The sequence below is a fragment of the Acartia tonsa genome, chromosome 11, assembly GCF_053477335.1.
Source record: "Acartia tonsa isolate MP-2025a chromosome 11, ASM5347733v1, whole genome shotgun sequence".
Classification (NCBI taxonomy): domain Eukaryota; kingdom Metazoa; phylum Arthropoda; class Copepoda; order Calanoida; family Acartiidae; genus Acartia; species Acartia tonsa.
In genome coordinates, this window is record NC_137270.1 from 13,902,266 (window position 1) to 13,926,116 (window position 23,851).

The 23,851-nt window shown below is 30.4% G+C and overlaps 1 protein-coding gene across 4 annotated transcripts in view; it reads left to right on the forward strand.

Moving 5' to 3' along the window:
- ena (ENAH actin regulator enabled) overlaps positions 1-23,851 on the forward strand; it is a 151,234-nt gene that overhangs the window by 52,545 nt on the left and 74,838 nt on the right. For 3 of the 4 annotated variants that reach the window (XM_080176878.1, XM_080176880.1, XM_080176881.1), the window contains exon 1: positions 12,975-13,139. The exons of the other annotated variant lie outside the window; for it this stretch is intronic. In XM_080176878.1, coding sequence (XP_080033004.1) covers positions 13,132-13,139 — 8 coding nt within the window. In that variant the 5' untranslated portion in view covers positions 12,975-13,131. Of the gene's footprint in view, positions 1-12,974; positions 13,140-23,851 lie in introns of those variants that run through there. 4 annotated transcript variants of the gene reach the window in all.

Here is a 23,851-nt window from a genome sequence, read left to right on the forward strand (position 1 = left end):
ATAGAGCCCCCGCAATGGCTACTACCAGAAAAAGGGGGGGAGGGTGGAGTACTTTTTTTTCCAAATGTCGATTAGAGAAATTATTCATTTTTGACTTAAAATGATAAAAAAAATGCAAAAAGAAATATTTTATTTGAGCCAAGTTTTGTATTTTTTTTGTAACTTTAGATCTGAAGAATTTTAATGTTATTATTTTAACCTCTCCAATCCTTACTTATTCTTTTGTTAAACTCGGACTTTGGTTGCCATAAAATAGTGAGGGAAAAGGTTGGAGTGTAATTTCTTTGTCATTGTCCTTTCCCTTCCTGTTTTATTCTACTATTTTAGAAACTATCTCGTATCTTGTTAACTATCTGTTTGTGTGTATGTATTTATCCAGGGATCTTAAGGGATAAGACAATGGATGATAAATTATACATTATACATACATCCCCAATTTTTATCAACAAAATTAACCCCTCTGTGGCTTAAATTATTTGTTACTTCGTAACAACCTATCAAGATATTTATTAAACGTTTTTTCAGTTAATGAATGAGAGAATTTGTTTATTAAACTTTAGGTAGAAGTATAATTTATATTCCAATATCCCCTCCTTCCCTGTTATTTATCTAACTTTAAACCTGAGTTTAGCGTTGTCATGAAATCTTTAGCTTTTAATATCAACATGTTCATGCGAAACAGCAAATACTTTTAGGAATTAAATTTTTTTGTAAAAATTATGTTGATTTAAGATTACCTTTACTAATTTGTTCGTAAGAACTTAATACTACCTATTATATTTTATTTTCTAAATTTTTTTTCTGCACTTGATAGTATTCCTTATTATTATACTTTGCTAAAAAAAATTAAAAGATTTTTTTTGAAGAAACATATAAAATATCCACTCACTGATTTTCTTTAATTGGTTTTGTCCTGCGTCTTTTTTCCCAATAGATTAATAATCACTAGATACCCATTCAGGCACAATATTCTGTCCATTTCCAGCAGATCAAGATTTTTTTGGATCATGGAAAGAAAAGGAAGTTGCGGGTTTCGTCGTATTTTCACAGTGATCATTAACAGCGACCTACCATAACCTAAAATAACCATCAAAATAAAAATCAAAAGCTACTGTGAAAATAGTCAATACGACAAAACGTAACCCGCTACTTTGTTTTCTTTCCATGATACGATTTTTATAATACGTGATTTAATCCTGAAATGCGAACGACGGAATATTTAAAGTTAAAATTTCCTAAGAAATACCTATACCTATCCTAAGAAATTCAACTATTTATAGCTGTGACTTGAATGAAGCTGCTATTTTGTACCAAAATGGGTACACTTTCTAACCAACAATGTGATAAAATAATGTACATCCCAAATGATGATACACAAAATTACCATTGCTGTAGACTAAAATTAGTGATGGAAACGTTTGAACACTCAACTTTATGAACCAACCAATCAAAATTTACTCAAGTCCCCAAAGTTGTTAAGCCAACGAATAAGAAACGTTATTATAAAACTTTGGTGACTAGTGTAATAAATAGCAAATTCCCCCCCCCCCTCTCTCTCTCTGGTAAAATTATCCTATACTGTTACTGTCAAATTAAGGAATTGGTCATCTAGTCTCTCAATCTTTATTATTTTCTTTCCCTTCCTATTTTCTTCTTTTCTCAATTTACCCTTACCCTACATTTCCCTTATATAAAAAAACTGTTTCTGTCCTATTTAGTTGATTCTATTTTTGGAAAGAAATAAGGATAGGTATTTTCAGTGATGGTTTATGTTTATCTCTAGATTAAGTTATTCTCTTGGTTCATATTAATTAAGATGGACAGCAATATGGAAGAATAGACAAAAAACATGAATTGCAGACTAAATGTGTGAAGGTCATAATATAAAACAGCAGCCTAGTAAAGATTACAATTTAACATAGAATTGTAGATAAAGCTTATTTGTCGGGAAAATTTTTGCATAAAAATTCAGCTGTTTATTTTTATTTTTATTCATTAAAGGATAAAAAGCAAAAAGAATATAATTTATCATCCAATGTCCTATACATCCAACCCTATAAAAAGGAAGGAAGCTGATAATTTGGTTAGTATAGATATTAGATTTAGATTAAAAGAAAAATTTTAACATCCAATTTCCTATCCCTCCAACCTTATAAAATGAGCGAAGCTGATAATTTGGTTAGTATAGATTTTAAATTTAGATTAAAAGAGAAATTTAACATCTAGTGTACTATCCCTACAACCATGGCAAATGAGCGAAGCTGATAATTTGGTTAGTATAGATTTTAGATCTAGATTAAAAGAGAAATTTTGTCATCTCATATCCTATTTGAGACAGGGAGTGGTATTCTCAAGATTTTTATGGGTAGTTATTTATATGAAAACGATTTATGATTCATTCTAATAGTTCATTAAAGATCTCTAGGGGCACTTGGGGTTGTAGGGGGTTGAATTCGACCCCCATATATTTTATTTTAGTTTTAAAAAGAAAAAAGGTTTCAAGAAATAATTTTTTGTGGATATTTTTTTGGAAAAACTGATTCCAATTTGTAATCAGATAAAATCCTGCAGCTATTTTTGGTATTGGGCCTTTAATCTTATAACATTTCTTCAAGATTTATCATCATATTTAACTCGTTAAGAATTTATTTTGTTAGAAATATAAAATAGGTATTTTTAACGCAGTGTATTAAAGAAATTTAACGCGCACTTATCATCTAGAAGAAAATAATAAAGTAGCAAAAACATTCGTTGAATATTTATCTGCTTAAAGCTTCCCAAAAAAAAGAGAACTCAATCGACAGACAACTAAGTAAACTTCTTTATAAGGTAGGGAAATAATTATAGAACGTCAAGAAATTTAATTTTGAAAGTTAGTTGAGGGGGTAAAATATGATATTTAATATATAAGACATAACAAGGGATTTAGATTTCTTCAGGGAAAAAGGGATAAGACAATTTGTTAATCTTCTCCCAATTCTTTAGTGTGTAATACTAATATTGGTATCTTGAAAATACTAGAGGGAAAGGATTGTAGATTATTTTTACCATCATTGCCCCTTTCCCTCCCTGCAATGGAAGGGATTTTGATTTTAAGAATGAAGGGGGAGGGGAGGTATTTGAATTATTAAAGGTGTATTTAATAATGTACAAAGGGATTTGGGGAAAAGTATATATAGAAAGTAGTAGGGTTTTTTTGTTTGTCAGTTATTTCGCTAACTACTGAACTGATTGAGCTTTTTCTTTCTTTACATAGGATTAAGAAGGGTTTTATGCTATTTTTGTGTACTCGTCCCCAATAGATGTTAAAAGATTCATACTTAAATTTCTTACTTAAATAAAGGAATTAAAAGGGTGTAATTTTATTACTTACCCCCTTATCTCCTGTTTAAATCATACAGGGGGATTTAAATACCTTTGATATCTGATTTATATGCCTTATATAAATGTTTTAAGAAAGGAGGAGTGGGGGTATTTCAAGGGTTTTTAAGCGACAAGGCAATGCAAGATAAATTGATGTACATCGCCAAAGATGAAACAAAACTACTCCCCTTTAGTTAATATCCAACTTATCAAGATTTGATAAAAAGTACCCTAAGTCATTGTGGGTAAATCTATTTTTATTACTCTTCAGGAAGGAAGGGTACAATGAAAGATAATTTACAACCTCTTTTTTTCTCCTTAGTAAAGGGAGAAGTTAATAACAGATAAATCTACAACTAAATGCCCTACTCCTGTATTCTTAGCTTCAATTATGTATTACCTAGATATTTAACTTTTCTATAGTTAAAATCAAATATTTATGAATTTATGTAGCGTAGTAATAAAGATTAGAATTTATGGATCATATGAAGGAAATGAAGTCATTCCTAAAAAGGACAGAAATTCCCTTCCAAAAAGGACAGAAATCATCTTCCTTTTTCTCAGATATCTCAAATATGGACAAAAATCACTCTCCTTTTTCTCACATATCTGAAAAAGAGGATAAAAATCACCTTCCTAAATCTCACTTTATCTTCCTAATTCTAAGAAAATTAACCCAATACCTCTAAGTTCTTCCTTATTCTCAGATAGCCTACCTTATTCTAAGAAATTCTTCCTTATTCTAATAAGATCTACCTTATTCTAAGAAATACTTCCTAATTCTATGACAATCTACCTTATTCTAAGACATTCTTCCTTATTCTAAGAAATTCTTCCTAATTCTATGAAAATCTACCTTATTATAAGACATTCTTCCTTATTCTAAGAAAATCTACCTTATTCTAAGACATTCTTCCTTATTCTAAGAAATTCTTAGTTATTCTAATAAGATCTACCTTATTCTAAGAAATACTTCCTAATTCTATAAAAATCTACCATATTATAAGACATTCTTCCTTTTTCTAAGAAAATCTACCTTATTCTAAGACATTCTTCCTAATTCTATGAAAATCTATCTTATTCTAAGACATTCTTCCTTATTCTAAGAAAATCTACCTTATTCTAAGACATTCTTCCTTATTCTAAGAAAATCTACCTTATTCTAAGACATTCTTCCTTATTCTAAGAAAATCTACCTTATTCTAAGACATTTTTCCTTATTCTAAGAAAATCTCTTCCTAAATCTCACTTAATCTTCCTAATTATAAGAAAATTAACCCAATACCTCCTAGTTCTTCCTTATTCTCAGATAGCCTACCTTATTCTAAGAAATTCTTCCTTATTCTAATAAGATCTACCTTATTCTAAGAAATACTTCCTAATTCTATGAAAATCTACCTTATTATAAGACATTCTTCCTTATTCTAAGAAAATCTACATTACTCCCTCAAAGTCTTCCTTCTCATCACATATCCTTCCTTTGTCTCAGATAATTTAGCTAATTCTTGCTAATTAGACCAACCATTCCTGGGATCTTAAGCTTCAGACAGAAAAACCTTACTATTTTCTTCATATTCTACCAGGAGATGATAACAGTGCTGTGTTGCAATAATTTTATGTAGATCAGATTTTTTCATCCAAATAAAAAAGCTAGCTTTTTTTAAGAGTGAAAAATAAGAATGTTTTTAATTTAATGACAAACTAGCCCCTAGAGACCTCTTTAATTTTAGTGGGTTTCTAATTTTTTTTTTTTTTTGGGGGGGGGAGATTTTTCCTAGGGGAGATATCTCTTTAGAATGTGTTAGTACTCTCCCCCAAAATAGCTATAAACCTTCCTTTGTCTTATAAGAAGCTAAACAGTAATGAAGAACCATACTGCTTCTATATATAATATTAAAAAAATATTCTTATAAAAAAGGTAGCTTTTAGAAATTAGAAAAAAAACGTCCGTCAGCTTGGCTAGCATGGACAAGAATTTGACGCAGCACGGCCGCCTACATGGTAAGGGAGGGCGTGTATTTTTCATGAACGAACACAAACCCACCGACATACATTTAAAATAAGACCATAGACTATGTATATTTAGAATTTTAAGAATTTTAATGGATAATCAATTATATTGTTAGTGTTTTATTTCAAACTAGCGGCTACGCTCCTAGAGACACTTTTAGGGGCACTTTAGGTGGTGGGAATTGAATTTAATATCTCCATTTTCTATAGTAGTTTAAAATGAAAAAGTGAAAAAAATGAGGAGAAGGGGGTTAATTTTTTTTGTTTTGGTGGGGGGGGGATCATACTCATCCCCACATTTTTCATTTCTGTTTTTTTTTTATTTTGAATTAAAATTTTTTGTAAAGGAGTAATATTTTTCAGGGTGGGTGGTGGTACCCTTCTCAAAATAGCTATAAACCTTCTCAGGATCTATGAGAAGCTACAGTGTAAAAGTGAACCATATCGGTTCAGCGGTATCTAATTATTTAAAAAAAACTTTTATATTACATATTCTATATTTATAAATTGTCTTTGATATGTTGTCCTTGTCCCATGCTGAAACAGAGAAATCAACCTATAATCAGGAATTAAGAGGGATAGGACAATGGATGATAAATCAATTTACTTAATTAATTAAATAAAAAGTCTCTAAAGTTGTTGAGCCCATAAATAAGAAATTGTTAAAATAAAACTTAGTGTATTGTGTAATAATCCAGGGAGGGAGTGAATATTGAGCTGTTTATTACACTGCACTGGTCCCCAAAGTTTTATAATAACGTTTTCTTATTCAGTGACTTAAAACTTTTATTGAATTTTATTGGTTTGTACATTAAAATGAGTGTCCTGTCCATTAACGATTCAATTCAACCACTAATTATAACTTACAAAAGGGATAATTTTATGTTTAATCAGTGAGGATTTACATCAACTTATCGGCAATTGTCTTATTCCTTGGATCCCTGTTAATAGTAAACGATTTAACCACCAATTATAACTTACAGAAGGGATAATTTTATGTTTAATCATTGAGGATTTACATCAACTTATCGGCAATTGTCTTATCCCTTTAGATCCCTGTTAATAGTATATTTGCGGAATGAATAATAGAACATATGGGTTAGTGAGGGGATGAGTGATGACCAACATCAGAGCCTAAGAATTGTTGATTTTCGGATATTTTTATAATTATAAATATATGTTCAAAAGATATAAAGGATTATGAATTTTCTTAATATTTATATTACTTAATACCAAAAAATAAAATATTTCTTAATGTCAAAACTTTTTGTATTTAGATTTTAGTATTGGTCTTTAAAAGCAACAAATTGGGTCGAGTTGGGTCAATATTTAAAAGGATGGTTCGATTTTTAAAGCTATAAGTACCCTATCTTATTGACATAGAGTTACATAGAAAAGTTGTCGCCAAATTAAGTTGCTAACCTGTTTATTGGTCAGTTTATTCACCATAAAGAAGGAAAAGAGATAGGGTAAAGGGGAGAGGGGATAGATAATGTTTTAACCATCTACAACAATGATATTTTAAGAGGATACAAAATTATGGTTCAACTTCCAATTAATTCTATATTTATTCATGTGGATATTATCACAGGAGAAAATTTTTAGTTCGTTTAGGTTGCAATTTCCCTTCGATTTTATTTGGTGTACCATTTTTCCATTAGGAGGGGAGGGAATAGGGTAAAGAATTGGGTGGGGAAGATCGTTATTTTAGCCCGCAAGAGAGTTCACTCTATTATAGAACATGAAATGTTTCGTGTAAGATCTAAGTAATAATAAATCCATTGTGGTGAATTCAAAATTTAAAAAAAAAATTGAAAATTGACCCACTCTAATTGCCCTTGAATTGATTTCATAATTATCAGCTGTTTTAGTTTACCGACGAAAAGAATAAGTTGCCAACTTTCTAAAGAGTTTGTACCACATAAATAGGATTGTGAAGAAAAAAAACATTACATTGGTTGAGACTAGCAGCTACGCCACTAGAGGCTTCTATGGACACTTTGGGTAATTAATCAAATAAAAATGTCTGACTCTAAGCCTGGGATTTTATTTTTGAAAAGGAAAAGATTTTTTTCTGATAGTTAGGGGGGAAATTTTTTTCTTTAGGCAATTTTTCTTGGGAGCTCAGACAAACATCCTGTTACTTTTATAAAAGGATTGATAATTACATATAGTTATTGAAGAAAATTATCAGTAAAATATACAAAATATTTTAATTTGTTTTGTGAAATTATTACTTTTTTGGTCTTGGTCTAATATTTTATGTGTTGGCTAGAGAAAGATTGTAAAGACTACTTGTCTTTTTCTGTTATCCTGTTATTATTAGGTTTATTTCTCTGCAAAATTATGTTAATATTATTAATAATTTTATGAATAAAAACATAAACACTAAATGTCAAAAGATACAACCAAAAAAAATACTGAATTTTCTATTATTTCTTAAGATAATTTCATACTTCTGACTGGGGTTCCTATTAAAATGTACTTTATGAACATTCCACCAAACAAAGTACAAACAAACATTTCAGGTCAAAAGATACAACTCAAACTTATCCTACACATGTTGTTCTGATATCCCAATAAACATAAGGAAATATATGTGAGAAAAACCAAGATTTTGAGAGAATAAGGAAGGGGAAAAGGCAGAATTTATATATTCTCTATACCTCTATTTCAGTTATGATATCCCAATATAAATTAGGAAAATTATCTGAGAAAAAGGAAGAATTAGGGGAATTAAGGAAGAACTTCTTAGAAAAAGCTAGGTTATCTGAAAATAAGAGAGAATTAGTAAGGAAAAGGAAGAAGTTCTTAGAATAAGCTAGATTTTCTTAGAATAAGGAAGAATGTCTTAGAATAAGGTAGATTTTCTTAGAATAAGGAAGAATGTCTTATAATAAGGTAGATTTTCATAGAATTAGGAAGTATTTCTTAGAATAAGGTAGATCTTATTAGAATAAGAAAGAATTTCTTAGAATAAGGAAGAATGTCTTAGAATAAGGTAGAATTTCTTAGAATAAGGAAGAATGTCTTAGAATAAGGTAGATTTTCTTAGAATAAGGAAGAATGTTTAAGAATAAAGTAGATTTTCATAGAATTAGGAAGTATTTCTTAGAATAAGGTAGATCTTATTAGAATAAGGAAGAATTTCTTAGAATAAGGAAGAATGTCTTAGAATAAGGTAGATTCTCATAGAATTAGGAAGTATTTCTTAGAAAAAGGAAGAATTTGAAGGAATAAGGTAGATTTTCTTAGAATAAGGAAGAATTTCCTAGAATAAGGTAGGTCTTCTTAGAATAAGGGAGAATTTGTTAGGATAAGGTAGATTATCATAGAATTAGGAAGTATTTCTTAGAATAAGGTAGATCTTATTAGAATAAGGAAGATTTTCTTAGAATAAGGAAGAATGTCTTAGAATAAGGTAGATTTTCATAGAATTAGGAAGTATTTCTTAGAATAAGGAAGAATTTGAGGGAATAAGGTAGATTTTCTTAGAATAAGGAAGAATTTCCTTGAATAAGGTAGGTCTTCTTAGAATAAGGGAGAATTTGTCTAATTAAGGTAGAATTTCTGAGAATAAGTAAGAATTTGGGTAAATAAGGTAGATTTATTAAGCATAGTTGTAATAGTGAGGAAAAGGAAGAATTTCTAAGAATTAGGAAGAATTTGTAAGATGGTGGACAGAGGTCACCTTCCTTTAGTGAGAATTTGTAAGATAGTGGACAGAAATCACCTTCCTTACAGAGAATTTGTAAGAAAAAGGAAAGTAAATAGCCTTCCTATACCCAAGGAAGGGAATTTCTGTCCTTTTTAGGAATGACTTCATTTTCTTCATATGATCCGAATTTATTATATTTGTTTTATACTATGTCATTTTTGTTTTTGTAAAATTTAGATTTTAAGCTAGTGGACGTGGTACGTGAGATAAGAGGGGGGTGGGGATAAGTTGAACCTCCACATTCAATTTTAATTTTTAGTCTTAAATAGAAAGGTAGAGCAAAATGGTGGAGAGGGGTGATTTTTGCTTTATTGTAAAGGAGAACCATGTTGGTCCTACTGTTAGCGAGATATTTAGCTACAGACAGACACACATCCTGTTTCTTTCATGTATGGATATAATTTAATATCAGATAAAGCTTTCTCATTTTTTATCAATGGCGGATTTACTAAATGAGAGTTGAAATGAAGATTTGTTTTAATGTTGTTCAAATTGCACAGTCTTGGAAAATTGAATCCTTGTTCCACTTAAAAGTTGATTTGCTAAGGCTGACTTATTTTGTCTTAAATTGCTCCATTTCCACTTGAATTATGCATTAAATAGTGTTCTTATGTTACAACTTAGAAAATATATAGGATCAAGTGAAGAACTAGTAATAAAATCTTCACTAAAATGTTAATATTTAGGTATCTGAAATAGCAGCCGAGTAAAACCCCTTTTTCCCAGGTAGGGAGGGGATATAAGAAAATTATGCTAGTACCCAAAGTTTCAAATCAAATAGATTACTCGGTCTCAGGCTGTTAAAATTTTGATTGGTTGATTCAAACTAGCATGGTTTTGATCTAGGGTAGGGTTAATTTGGTTTCTAGAGGTGTACATTAATATAATGCCCATTGTCTTATCCCTGAAGATCGCAGCTAAATATTGATTTTATACGAACCTTAGATAACTATTTATGTTAATAACTTACAGATATACCATTGTTATAGAGTATTTGCGCTATTTCAAAATATGCTTTATTGTATGAACACTATGTATTTACTGCTACTTTGAAAATGAAATCACGTAGATAATCAGTAGGGAGGAAGGGATTGGACAATGGACATAAATTTATTTTCCCCCACACAATTCAGTTGTGTAGAGATCTACCTTTGGATATTGCAAGGATTAATTGGTTGTAGATTTATCTAACTATCATTGTCCTATCCCTAACTGTAATCAAGACTTCAAAAATATTTTCTGTAAGGGAGGTTTCTTTCTTAAAAATCACGATTTCCTCCTTTACTTGATTTATTTTAATCACATGTTTTTTATTTGAAAATTTGGTTTTACTTCTTTTAAATCTGAAGCCTATTTTATTACTTTCAATTAAATTTTTTTTTCACTATTATAATAGATATATCACATCTTAAAAAGGTTTATTTTTGCAGACGTAAATAGTTGTTTATTGTAAGTAACATTTTAATAATACAAGGGATGAAAGTTTTAGTCGAAAAAATTTCCCGAAACTCAATTATTTAGAGCTGACGTATGGATGAAATGAAAAATAGCTGCTCTTGTATCCCAAATTATGTTCACTTTTTAATCAATTGTATGACTGGATTGTTCCTTTACATGTTCTTATTGGTCTAATTTACTGAGTAGGAATCTAGATGTACTATATTTATTATTATCATCAATGCTGTTATTGCTGCATTACTTATGAACTTAAGCGTTCTTGTCCAATCTTAAAATCGATTTATAAATACTTGGATATTGCACTAGATTTTCCCCTTCTCTAATAAAATGGTAATTTCAGCTGGTTAATTTAACGATAACAAACTCCCATACTACTGCAGGAACGTACTTATTAATAAATAAGAACTTCAGTAGCAATCAAAATTGAAGATAAAATTGTATCCTGTCATAATATCCACGTATATCATATCCATTTATTCGAATTTAAATTGTTGAATTGTAATCGTTAACTTAGATAATAGTGGATACATTTCCGTTAATTATCTATCACTATTTCAGTGTTTATTCCATGTAGCCAATAAAAAATCACCGGATAGTTTTGATAGTGTGTTTAGGCATATTAGAATCATCCTCTTAATATAAAACCTAATTTTATACCAATTTATTTTAGTTTTATCTTTTTAACCTGATTTTTGAAGTGATAAGTCACTGAACTATAATTGAAGCTAGTAAAAGTGGCTGACTCAGATTATGACGTCAAAAAAAATAACCTATGAGAGGCCAGTATACACTGTAATTGACCAATGGTAAAATTAGAGTGGTCTCTCAAAGGTTAATTTTTTTTGACGTCATAATCTGAGTCAGCCACTTTACTAGCTTCCTATAATTGAATCAACTCAATAATTGTATCTTTAAATGTAAGTACGTCTACTATCTATAATACAAAGTAGCTTGATGTCTGTCCGTCTGACCGTCTGTCTGTCCGTCTGAAGCTTAAGATCTCAGTAACCACTGAACCGATTGGGCTCTACTCTTCAGTGATTATACCTACTGGTCCTGTGATGGTTTTAAGCTATTTTCCTGGGGGGTGGGACACCCCCCCCCCCAAAAAAAAAAAACTAAAAAAACCACCCCCCCCCCATAATTTTTTTTTACATTTTTTGTAAAATCTCAGTAACTGCTGAACAAATTGAGCTCTACTCTTCTGGGAATATACCTACTGGTCCTCTGGTGGTTTTAGGCTATTTTCTAGGAGGGTGGGACAACCCAACCCCCCTAAAAATAAAAAATCCCTATTTCCAATTATTTATTTTTTTTAATTTTTGTAAACAAAAACTAGTAATTGGGTTGGGGGATTTTGCACCATGGGGTGAAGCCCCCATGAACCCCCCCCCCCCCAAAAAAAAAAAAAAAATATCACCAAAAATTTTTTTGGGGCTTTTTGTAACTTTTAAAAATTGACATCTTTAAAAAGTTGTTGCAATTATAGGTATTAAATAAAATTTACAGAGGAGAGTTTTCGATTTTTGTGTATATGTGGTCTAATCAGTGGGACTATCAGAGCTTGCGCCGCATACAGGGTACTCGCTTATGCTTACCCCGTACGAGATATAAGGTGAACAACCTGGGTTTAATTTTTACGAATTGAAATTTTTGTGCATACGGTGCACAACCTGGGTTTAATTTTACCAAAGAGTAATTCGGCAAAGAATAACTTTTTTGAAAATATAACTATAAAATTATTCTGGAGGGTTGACTTTCCATTACCTCATAGGGCGAAGCCACTAGTAAGTAATAAAGTATTCTATATTTTTTAGATGTTTGTGAGAAATAAACTATGGCCAAAAATCATGTATATAATCGCATTACAGACAATTTTCTACTAATATTACGAATATATTAAATTAATACCAGTTTTAATAGCCCGGTTATTCGGTCCCTCGAATTTAAAAAAAAAACTGCTATTAATCTTATTTGATATCCGAAGAAACCTATCTATGATACGATTCGATAAATAACTATTATAGTATTATTGATAGCTACTACACAAAGCTGTCTCATGGTAGGAATGTATTAACACCCATATAAAGTTACTCCAGTTTTAATTTACTTTCTATTGTATGCAAGGATCTTGGGGGATTAGACAATGGACGACAAATTTCAAATAATAATAAATAATATTTATACTGCTTTCGACACTTTCAGTTTGAGCCAACCAATTAGGATTTCAAAAAGCTAACAAAAAGAAAAAGTTTTAATTTTTATTTATTTTTTAAGATAACTGATGCATCTAATTTATTTTGTGTCGATCCATTTAACCATACAACACATAAGCAAGTATGTTTGTGTGTGTGTGTATTAATCTGCTCTAACCACATAAAGCATCATCTTTGTTGAAAAATAATAAAAATATATAATATATTTCAGATCATAAAGATAACAAAAATATTATACAAAAGTGAAAAATATAAAAAAATGTGCTAAGTTAAAAAAGTTATAAAATTTTATAGCAAAAAGTGTTTTTAAATGATTGTTAATTACTGATTGATTTTTTAAGAAGGGAGAAGAAAAAAGCTTTCATCATGACAGTGTAAGTTATTTTTTTTTTTATAAATTTTATACCTATAGATCTCGGTATTATGAAATAAATATTCTAAAAGTTAAGCAATATTTAAAGGTACAAAATTATTGCTTTATTTAACCTAATTACCATTGACAGAGTTTATAAACAGTTTCTCATTTCTTCATTGACGTGGGATATTTTGTATTAGAAAAAAATTTTCATGGTCTCTAACAAATGATTAAAGTGCCTTATTTTGGAAGATTAATAGATCATGACCAATTTAAGGGATGTGCAAAAATGTATTTGTATTTAAAATTCAAACTGCGCAACTTGTGGTAATAGAAAAATGGTATGCATAACGCCGTTAGAATTGTCATAAACTCTAATTTTTTTAAATGCAAGAACCATTCTTGTGCAATTTTTTTACTAGCTACGTTGAAAAAAGTGAGAAAGGTTGAAAATTTTTAAGTAAGTTGAAAATTTTGCTTGCTATAAGAATGATGTCCTCAAAACCTCTCTGTATTTATTTAGCAATCAATCAATCAAGTTGTCAAAGATGAATATTAAAAACTAACAACATTTCTGCTAATGACTTTTAACATTAGTGCCTACTAATCTATGTAAAAGTAAAAGGATGTCTAATTGTGTGTGTGTGTGTGTAGCGAAGAATCTCACTCGCCGCATCTACTGATATGGTTCTCTATATTAGTAAAGCTTCTTTTTATTCCAGGTTTATAACTATTTTTCGGAGGGTTCTCCCAAGAGAAATAAGCCCTAAAAAACTACATTTCAAAATAACTTTGTTTTTTTAAAACTAAAAGTAAATGATCGACTCCCTCCCCCTCCTCTTTTGCTTCACTCGAGTGCCCCTAGAGGCCTCTAGGATCGTAGCCGTTAGTACAGAGATAGAACAATAATGGTTATTGGTATGTATTGCCACAATTTCTTATAGTTTTATTCGCTATTTCTTTTCTAAAAATATAATAGTTTTTGGGAAAGTATTTTTTCCCCTTTGTATGTTTAAAATATTGCATTTAGACGGATATATATTGCTGTTAAAAACAGATTTATCTTCGTGCAATGTTTACATAAAGATATTTACAAATTTCTCTTTAACAAACTATTTATAGGTTATGGGCAAAAAGTTGAGCTTCAAATCATTTTTTAAATGAATAAATAAATTTTAAATTTTTTGTATGATTAAAACTTACGAATTATTCAGGGATAAATTGATGCACATCCCCATTAATAATAACATAATTACCCTTCTGTATACTTAATCAATTAATTGGTGGAAATGTTTGAAGGCTTGTACTAAAAGCACCCACAGTTTGTAAGCTAACGAATGAGAGAACTTAGTTAAACTTTTTTCCAAAGATTTTAACTTAGGGTTATGAAAAGTCGATTAGTTGATAATTCGTATTTTGCAAGGGAGGAAGGAACATTGGACTTAAAATTTTTCTTTCATTCTTTGGTTTGATTGGATGGTACTAGTAGTGTCCAAACTTTTACTCAATCAAAAGGGATAATTTTGTTCATCATCATTTGGTAGATACATCATCTTATCATGTATCTTTTTATTAATCTCTAGAAAGTAGCTTGACAATTTAATCTAATAATTTGAATAGTTGTGTAATGAAATAATAGCTTTGGCCTACTTTTACAAGCAGAGGATTCATTTAAAATTCAACAAAATCCTCTGGGAAATCTTAGAATGAAAACTTTTAAATTCACAGAGTTTAGATAAATTGTATTTGAAGTGTTTAGTTTTTTTTTCTATTCTAAATTTTTAATTTGTATTCTAAAATGTTATCATTTTTGGTATTATTAAGTCTTATTAATATAGCTTATCTTACATATACATGGGGTTTGCGGGGATTAAGAGGTGTGTCGACCCTTACACTCCACCTGAAAAATGATTTGAGATAAACTTTCTTTATTTTTCAGCCCAAGACTCACAACCTCTTTGCAATTTCTCTGTGCACTACTGCAAAGAATGTTTTAAAAGTTTGGGTACCTGTAAATTTTTGGATCCATTGTTCTCTCCCTCTTTTGCTGAAATTAAGGGTTATTTATTAAATTATCGGTCATTGCTCTATCCTTTACTGGATCTATCTGGAATGCCAGTTGGCAGTTCAATAAATTCTAATTTTTGCACTGGAAAGTTTTAAATTCATGCTTCAAAACTTATTCCATTTCTTTTAATGGTTGTGAGGACATTTAGATCATGCACAAAGAAGATAAAGTATAGAATAGAATCCAGGTAGAAGATTATGCCTGGCTAGCCTGAAGTAAAATTGGAGTTTTTGAAAGACCAAAACGGCTATAAGGCTGTTAGTAAATAACATGGTTTCAGTAATTATTTAGAAAAAATATTCGAAATAAATTCCTTTTGCAATAATTTACTAACAGCCATGTAGCCAAGAATCCAGATTTCTCTTCCCTATTCACAATGGATTAGAATTGAATTTTATGTGCAAAGCCTTAAAAATTTAATTAAGTAAGAAAATTACTTTTTTTAAAAGTGTCAAAAATATTGGTCTTAGTATTTATATTATAGGTTGCACTCCTATGTTTGTTTTCAAACAGCTGATTATATATACTAGCAACTACATCCATACATGAACTTGAGGTAGGGGAGGGGGGGGGGAGGGGTTGTACCCATTTGGCTGACTTTAAAAAATTATAAATGTGGTCAATCATACTTATCAAAACAAGGTGTACAAATACAAGTAACTTTTCATCTTTGTCTAAAACAACCAAGCATCTAATGCTGGAACCACTTCTGTATGAGATGTGTATCACTGGTTGCCTTCTTAGTATAACACTAATATTTTAAGGGTCAAAGAGTACCTGCTATCCACTAAAATTGATATTGATTTATTCAAAAGACATAGTTTACAAAACACTACATAAAACTAACTTTCAAACAGCATCTATTAGATTTTGATACAAATAAAACTTTTTTAATTTTGTCCAACTTGTCATTGTGATCTGTACTTTAGCATTATTGTCTTTACTGCGCAAGTCAAAGATTCCTTCAAATTTACCAGAAATATTTAGGGTTTTCATTTCTATTCCTCCTTATTCTATGATCATGCACAGGGAAAGAGGTATATGCAACCTTGGGAAAAAAGTGTGCAAAAATGGGTCAGTTTGGGTGGAAGGGCTGGGTAGTATGTAGAGATATAAAACCTGACTGCAAAACCTACATTTGTTGCAATTTAAAAAAATAAAATTAAAGAACGCATTATCAAATTATTCCCCTTTTTACTTTTTTTTATCTTTTTTCGCCACAAACCCACCCCCAACCATACACCTTTATACCAGATATATGGGAAAGACTAAAATTTTATCCATTTACTTATCCCTAGTTGTATAATAGGTTAAACAATTACAATTAGTTTTAGTATTCTTATACAATTGTCATGTTAACATTAAAGATTAATTCACACAGTCTTAGAGATATTTAAGTACAACAACAAAGACAATAGTTTCAGCAACTTAAATTTAACTACTGAACCGATTGAGTTCTCCATTTTGGGAAAGCTTCATGTAGATCCCACCAGAATGGATTTAGTCTATTTATTAGAACCCCATCCATATATTTATAGTTTTCAATGAATAATAAAAGATTATACATTTTAAAGAATATAAGCATATGAGATTATATAAAGCTTATATGAGCATACACTTTTCAATATATTGTATTTATAATCTATATTTGAACCATTCCCCCTTCTATCACTTATTTTCAGGGATATGTTTTAAAGAAAATGGAGAAAAAAAACCTGGAAAAAGTGATCATTACTTATTAAATGATTAGTACCTAGTAAAGTTTTTAGCCAGTTATTGTGATATAAAATCTTTTGATAACACAACTTAGAGTTCAATCCCTCTCCATCCCTGGAATAACTCTTGGCTATGTAAATATTGGGTGTAGAAATGAATGTAGCTTATCCCCTAACTACCTGATAGGGAAACCATTTTTGCTAGAATATTGCCCTGGGCATGTTATTGAATTAAACTTCACTATGTCAACTATTTTCTTTCTTCTTCCCTATCAAAATACCTTTTTTCTCAACATTCTCATAAACCACCCCCCGGGCCCCCCCCCCCCCTTCTTTGTGTTAAAAAATCATGTATTGCATCTTTAAAAGAATAGGTTTTATACAGGGAGGGGTAGTGGATATTGGACTGAAAATTACTCTGGTACCCAACATTTTATCAATATGTTATATTATTTAAACTTTTAGATATTTGTCAGGAATCTAAATGGATAAGCCAATGGCCGATAAATTGATGTACAACCCCTATGAACCCTTGAAAAACTCAACTAATGAATCAACCAACATTAATTCACTTAAGTCCCCAAAGTTGTTAAGCTAACGAATAAGAAAATGTTATTAACAAACTTTGGGGACTAGTGTAAACAGACCATTGTCCCTTCTCGCTCTGGGTATTTGTATTGACTGGTTCCAAAGGGGGGAGGCGGATGTGCCACTTTTTGAAACCAAAACTAAAAGTCAAAGGAACTCAACTAAAAAAAGAGTTACAGGTCTGAGATTTTGCATGGCAGTTGCTTAATAGGGTTACAATATGGAACTGTGAAGAAACGGCGGCGCAACCGCCGAAAACCGCCGAGAAAAGGCAAAAAAAAATTCGGCGGGAAACGCCGGTTTTCGGCGGTTGCGCCGCCGTTTCTTCACAGTTCCATATTGTACCTCTATAAAGCAACTGCCATGCAAAATCTCAGACCTGTAACTCTTTTTTTAGTTGAGTTCCTTTGACTTTTAGTTTTGGTTTCAAAAAGTGGCACATCCGCCTCCCCCCTTTGTAGTAACCAATAATTTGATTGGGAGTGTTTTAAGTGGTCCATTTAAAAAAGGGATTTTCCCTTCTCCTCTCTTCAAGAAAGAACCCTTCTCGCTCTGGGTATTTATAGGATTTTCCCTTCTCCTTTCTTCAAGAAAGAAAGATAAATAACATTCTTTGATTTTTATAACTGTCTTAATATTTTGATAATATGGAATAGCTCTTAGAATTGAATAGGTAGAACCTTAGCTGTTTTGTTTTTACCTATCTAATAAATATTTTTCTATAAAAGAAAACTCTGTGACTTCCATTAAAGTGCCGTAAGAGGTCAGAATCCTCCCACCCCCCTTATTTTTATATAAGTTTAAATACTAGTTGATTTTCTTTAATTGTCAGTATAAATAGGCTGATTAAAAAGTTTAAGGCAGGGAGTATTAAGACCAATACTGGTATAAATATTAGAATATTTAATATACACACATGAAACTTTTCCAGAGTACAAAGTTTTTATTTTTCCTTACGCTCAAGAGTTTTTATATGTTTTTATACAAAAGTTTTATACAACTTTTTGTGTCTGGTTGCCTGTCTGTTTGGTTTAAAGAGCAAAAATATGTAAATATTAATAATAGTTTAATTCCCAATCGGTTCAGTGGTTAACGAGATCTAAACGGACAAAATAAAAAACTTTACTTGTTCATATGATTATATAAAAATCTCATGCTTTCGGCGAAATTGTGTGTATGCTTTTGATACCAGTTTCACAAAAACTGGCCTCAAAACCTTTACAAATTTGCAAATTAAATGTGCTTTCCCACAAAGTGCCTGTCGAACGCTCTAACCTCAATCCCCCTCCCCACCGTAGATTTAAAAAAAAATTTAAATTAAGGAAGGAGCTAAGATTAAATACATGCTTTTGCATACTTATAAATAATGTTTCAAATGATGTATATAATCTAAATTCCCCAATAATTCAGTTCAATTCTAAGTGTAATTTTGTCAAAAATGGTGAGGAATGCCCGCTCTACACCCCATATTAATTTTCTAATGCATTTACTAATAGAAAGATAATGAATTTGGCACATCTTGTATCATAATTAAGTATTCAGAGATATTATAGTTGACTATATTTTTCTTTTCTCTATATAGTCATTCGCGAGATATTCTCCCTTAGGTAGCTTGTAATTTTTTTTGTAGAAATAAGAGTTTTAAATTGAGGAAAATGGCCGAAAAATTTATGTACATCCCCAATAATGATACTTAAAAATAACCCCTTCCGTAGATTATGATTAGTGGTTAAAACGTTTGTACTCTTAACTTAACAAACCAACCAATAAAAAAAGTCCCCAAAGTTGTAGCCAACGAAAAGAAAACTTTGGAGACTCGTGTAACAAACAGCCCAATTTCTCCTCCCTCCCTGTATAATAACATATAATGTCTTGAGAGCGATTATATAAAAATATTTTTGTAATTTGTAGGTAATTATTTATTAGCTAAATATTTGCTTATGTAGGTATGTAATTTTTAAATAATTTTTACTTAAAATATGATAAATATTAATTTTATTATTTTTGTTATAGGTAAGCTTTGTTGATTTTTTGAGAGGAGAAAAATTTAAGTATTATTGACATAAAATATGACAGGAGCTTTAATTTTGACGTAGCTGAGCTACTCTTTAACTTACACTTTTCTTTTGTCCATCCGAATGTTTGTATTGGGGAAATGTTAATTTCTCGGCTGTATTTGTATCGGATACCCCTTACCATTGAGCATAAAGAATAAAGTGTACAACTTCCTATAAAAGAAGCTGCACTTATAATTTGTTCTTCAATGCCCCCCCCCCCCCTCCCCCTTTTAAATAGAACAAATCTCAAATTGTAAATAATTTCATTGATCCAAAATTCCCCTTTCTAGTTTCTAGTGTTTTTTTGGATCTTAAGGGATAAGACAATGGGCGAAAAACAAAATAACTCCTTCGGTAGATTATAATTATAGGTTAAAATATGTAGACATTGCTTGTTGTAAACGAATAAGATAACGTGGTTATAAAACTTTGGATACCAGTGCAGTGTGAATATTATCTTACTTCAATATTCCATTCCCTCCTCTGTAATGTGTAGACAAGGATATATATTTTTATGTCCCCAGATTTGTTAATGGTTTTATCCTGGAATAGAATTATTATCTTAGATGCCCAATCAAACTCAATAATTTTAACAACCTAAAGGAAAAGTTATTTATAATAAAATTTCTCTAAAATCTCTATCCTGAGAAATTCAATTATTTACATCTAATTTGTGTACGTTGTCCAACCAATAATGTTGTCGGTCAAATAGTTTCCTCACTGCTACTATTGGTTCGTTTAAAGAATTGATCATCTAGATCTGTATATTTATTATTTGATCATACGGATTTAGATTCTATTCCACCTGTTTTGTTCACATATACCTATAAGGTTGTTTTTTTTTTTTTTTTTTTTTTTTTAGCATCTTTATAATTATCCGTTTCCCTCACTGACTGACTAAGAAGAGTTGTATTTTATTGGAATAAATTCTATAAGGGTGCCCTAAGCAGGGTTGTTAAAACCCGGTTTTTGTAATCAAAACTTCGACCCAACCCGGGTATCCGCAACAAAAGTGTTTTTTTTTACGTGGGTTAATTAGAAATTTTAAATAATGGGCTTTAAAATAAACTATTTAATGATGAAACCTGATAGTTTTAGACATACAATTATGATCAAAACAGAGGAGAATAAATCTATTTATCTATTTTTTAAAATGTTTCTTTTCTATAAAACTTCCAATTTCCAACTTCTAGTTATATTATTACAAAATTAGATAGCAAATATTCCAATAAATGTAACATAATTGTAGGAATAAAACCCCAAAAAACCTCGGGTTTTTTATAACCTTCCCAAAACCCACAAAAAATTAAACCTGGGTTTGGGTTTTAGGGTTGCGTTTATGGGTTAACAACCCTAGCATTTAAAGTCCAAGTCTTATTTTTCTTCTCGTCTAGGATATTTCCAAATGTGCTAAACTTTTACATTAGTTCCTCTTCCCCTTTGTATTTTCCAAAATGTTTTTTTCTCTTGATTTTAGACTCCTCCCTCATAAACTTATGTTTAAGTTTTACCAGGGATTTAAGAGATAACATAGTGGAACACAATTTAATGTAAATCATCAATGAAGATAATCTTTATTATTAATCACTTCTGTAGATTAAAATTATTGGTTGAGAAGATTGGACACTGCTAGTTTCAACCAGAAGTACCTACAGTTTTTAAGCTAATGTAGAAGATAACGTGGTTATAAAACTTTGTCTACCAGTGTAATTTACACCCCAATGCCCCCTCCCTCCCTGAGTTTAACAACGAAATAGAAAATATTTATATTTAAAGTTTCTGTGCTAGGTAAAAAAAAAACTTTACTATTTTGGAATATTTTATATGTATTATTGTTGAAAACATTTTATAGGATTTAAAATATGGAAATATCTTCAAATTGTATTTTATTTGTTAAAACCTTTAGGCAAAGATTTATAGATACAAAATAGAAAAAAACTTTATTTCTGAAGGGTTAAATAACCTAATCAAGATGTAATGGAAGTTCCCAAAGTTTTTAGTGTGAGAATGTGAGAATATGTTTGTAAAACTTTGGGAACCAGTATGATTTAAAGTCCATTCCCTTTCCCTCCCTGTATGGCTATATGGCGACGCGCATTAGGCGACATTTAGGGTCACGATTTTAACATTAGAGACGTTTTCACCAAACTGCTATTTTTTTATCACTTAATTAGTTGATGACCTCTAACGGGCTAGGTGACGCTTCCGTAAGTTACAAGTCCTCTCCACGCCATCTTGAATATACTGTGTATGGCAATGAATTGCGCTTGTTTTGGGTTAAGTTATTCCCTCTACTCTAACTATTATTATCATGCATTTGACATAGCAGCAGTAGAAACCATTTTAACGTCTTTAGTTATGACTTGAATATGAAAGATTAAAACAAGTTTAGATAGCCCTTTAGAGCTAAAATAGTGTGTTGTATTATTTGAACACTTTATTATTCAGGACTTAGCTGTATATTAACACTTAATATTTATTTAACAAAAGAGAAATTCATCGGGGATCTGAAGGGATAAGCACATCCCCAATAATTATAAACTTCTAACATTGTGGGGAGTTAATCTTTCAGGACATCCCTAATCGGCCTAGCAAGATCTTTAGCTTGTTACAGTTTTTAAAGCTATTGATCCATTTCAACCAAAGGTTACTTTATCAAACTAACATCTTTGTATAGGCCAAAAATACAAATAGACAGACATCTCATTTCACTTTGTTTTTTTAGATAGAGGTTACTAATTGGGTGCAAGAATGCAAATAAATTGCAGCCACCTAATTCTTTATTCCCCCCAAATATTTAGATTTGATTGATGTAACACACAATAGTATGGGTTCCTAAATGATTTAATTTTCAATTTTACAGTCAGTTCTAGCTTTTTATAGTATTGTTACATTTAAGTTACTAAAAGTCTAAGAAAATCCTTTATAACTAAATCCTAAATCGCTATCCTTTGTCAAATATTTGCAATCCGCGACCCTTTTTCTACTAAGGGAGTGAGGGGACATTGCATTGTAAATTAATTGGTACCCAAAGTTTTATAAACACGTTTTATCAATATCTGTGGGTACTGTGGTTATATTTTAACTGGTTGGATCAAAGCAGTTAAATTTTAATCTACAAAATGGGTAACTTTGTTTATTTTTATTGGGAATATACATTACATTTTTCGTCCATTGTCTTATCCTAGAAGATTAAATCTTGATGTGGCTTTGTCATTTTCTTTTACTTATTACCTAACAATTTTATGTTTTAATAGTAAAATACCTATAATTTTCATAATTTCTAGATGGGTTAAAATACTTTTTGTATTCACCCTAATAAAACTTGAAATGCTTTTTTCCTAAAATCTTAATAGTGAATATAGCCTTTTCAATAATGAATGAATTAGTTTAAACCTAAAGAATTTTTGAGTATACTTATTTTCTATTGATAAAACTATATTTTGCAAGATGCACAGTTTTAACTAGGGATTTAGGGACAATACTTTGGAATAGTTATTTATCACATCATATTATAAACAGCTTTCCGCGGATATAAAAATGTACAATTATAAGATTAAAACCAGTTTTTAGCGCTAAGATACCGAAGGCACAGGCTAAAAAATCTGGTTTCAGTCTTATGATTTTACATTTCTATATTCGTAGAAAGCTGGATATAATACGATGCTAGACATAGTTTTTTCGTATGGATGAGAACCGGTTCCTATCCACCGGATTTGAATGCATACGAGAAAATAAATTATTTATATGTCATAAGGGATAACACAATGGACGATAAATTGATGATTATGAACTTCCCCAACGAAAATCACTCGTTCTCTAGATTACATAATTTGTTTAAAAGTTAAGTTACTGCTAGTGTCACCCAACCAATTAAGAAGTATTAAGATAGAAGTACCAAATATTTCTAAAACTTTGGAGACCAGTATAATTTACAGTCCAATTAATAGAATAGTTTCTTATTTGTCCTTAAATTCCTGCGTTTAGCCGTTAGACCTAATAGGCCTTTTAAACAGATGCATTGTCGATTTTTCAATACTTAAATTGCATTTTTAGTAATGAAGCTACTTTTTAATTTACTTGATCTGTCTGTTTGTTTGTACTACTTACAATAAAATTTGTATTTCTTGGCTTATTTATCAGATAGCTTTCCCTATAGTTTGTCCGTCCGTCCGTCTGACCTTCTAGTTTTCTCATCTACTATATAAGATAAGCATCTATTAGTCCACTAACTTAACAATTTCAATTTATTGTCTGTGCTTGATTCTTACTTTAGGATATTGTCATCCTTGTTATTTTTATT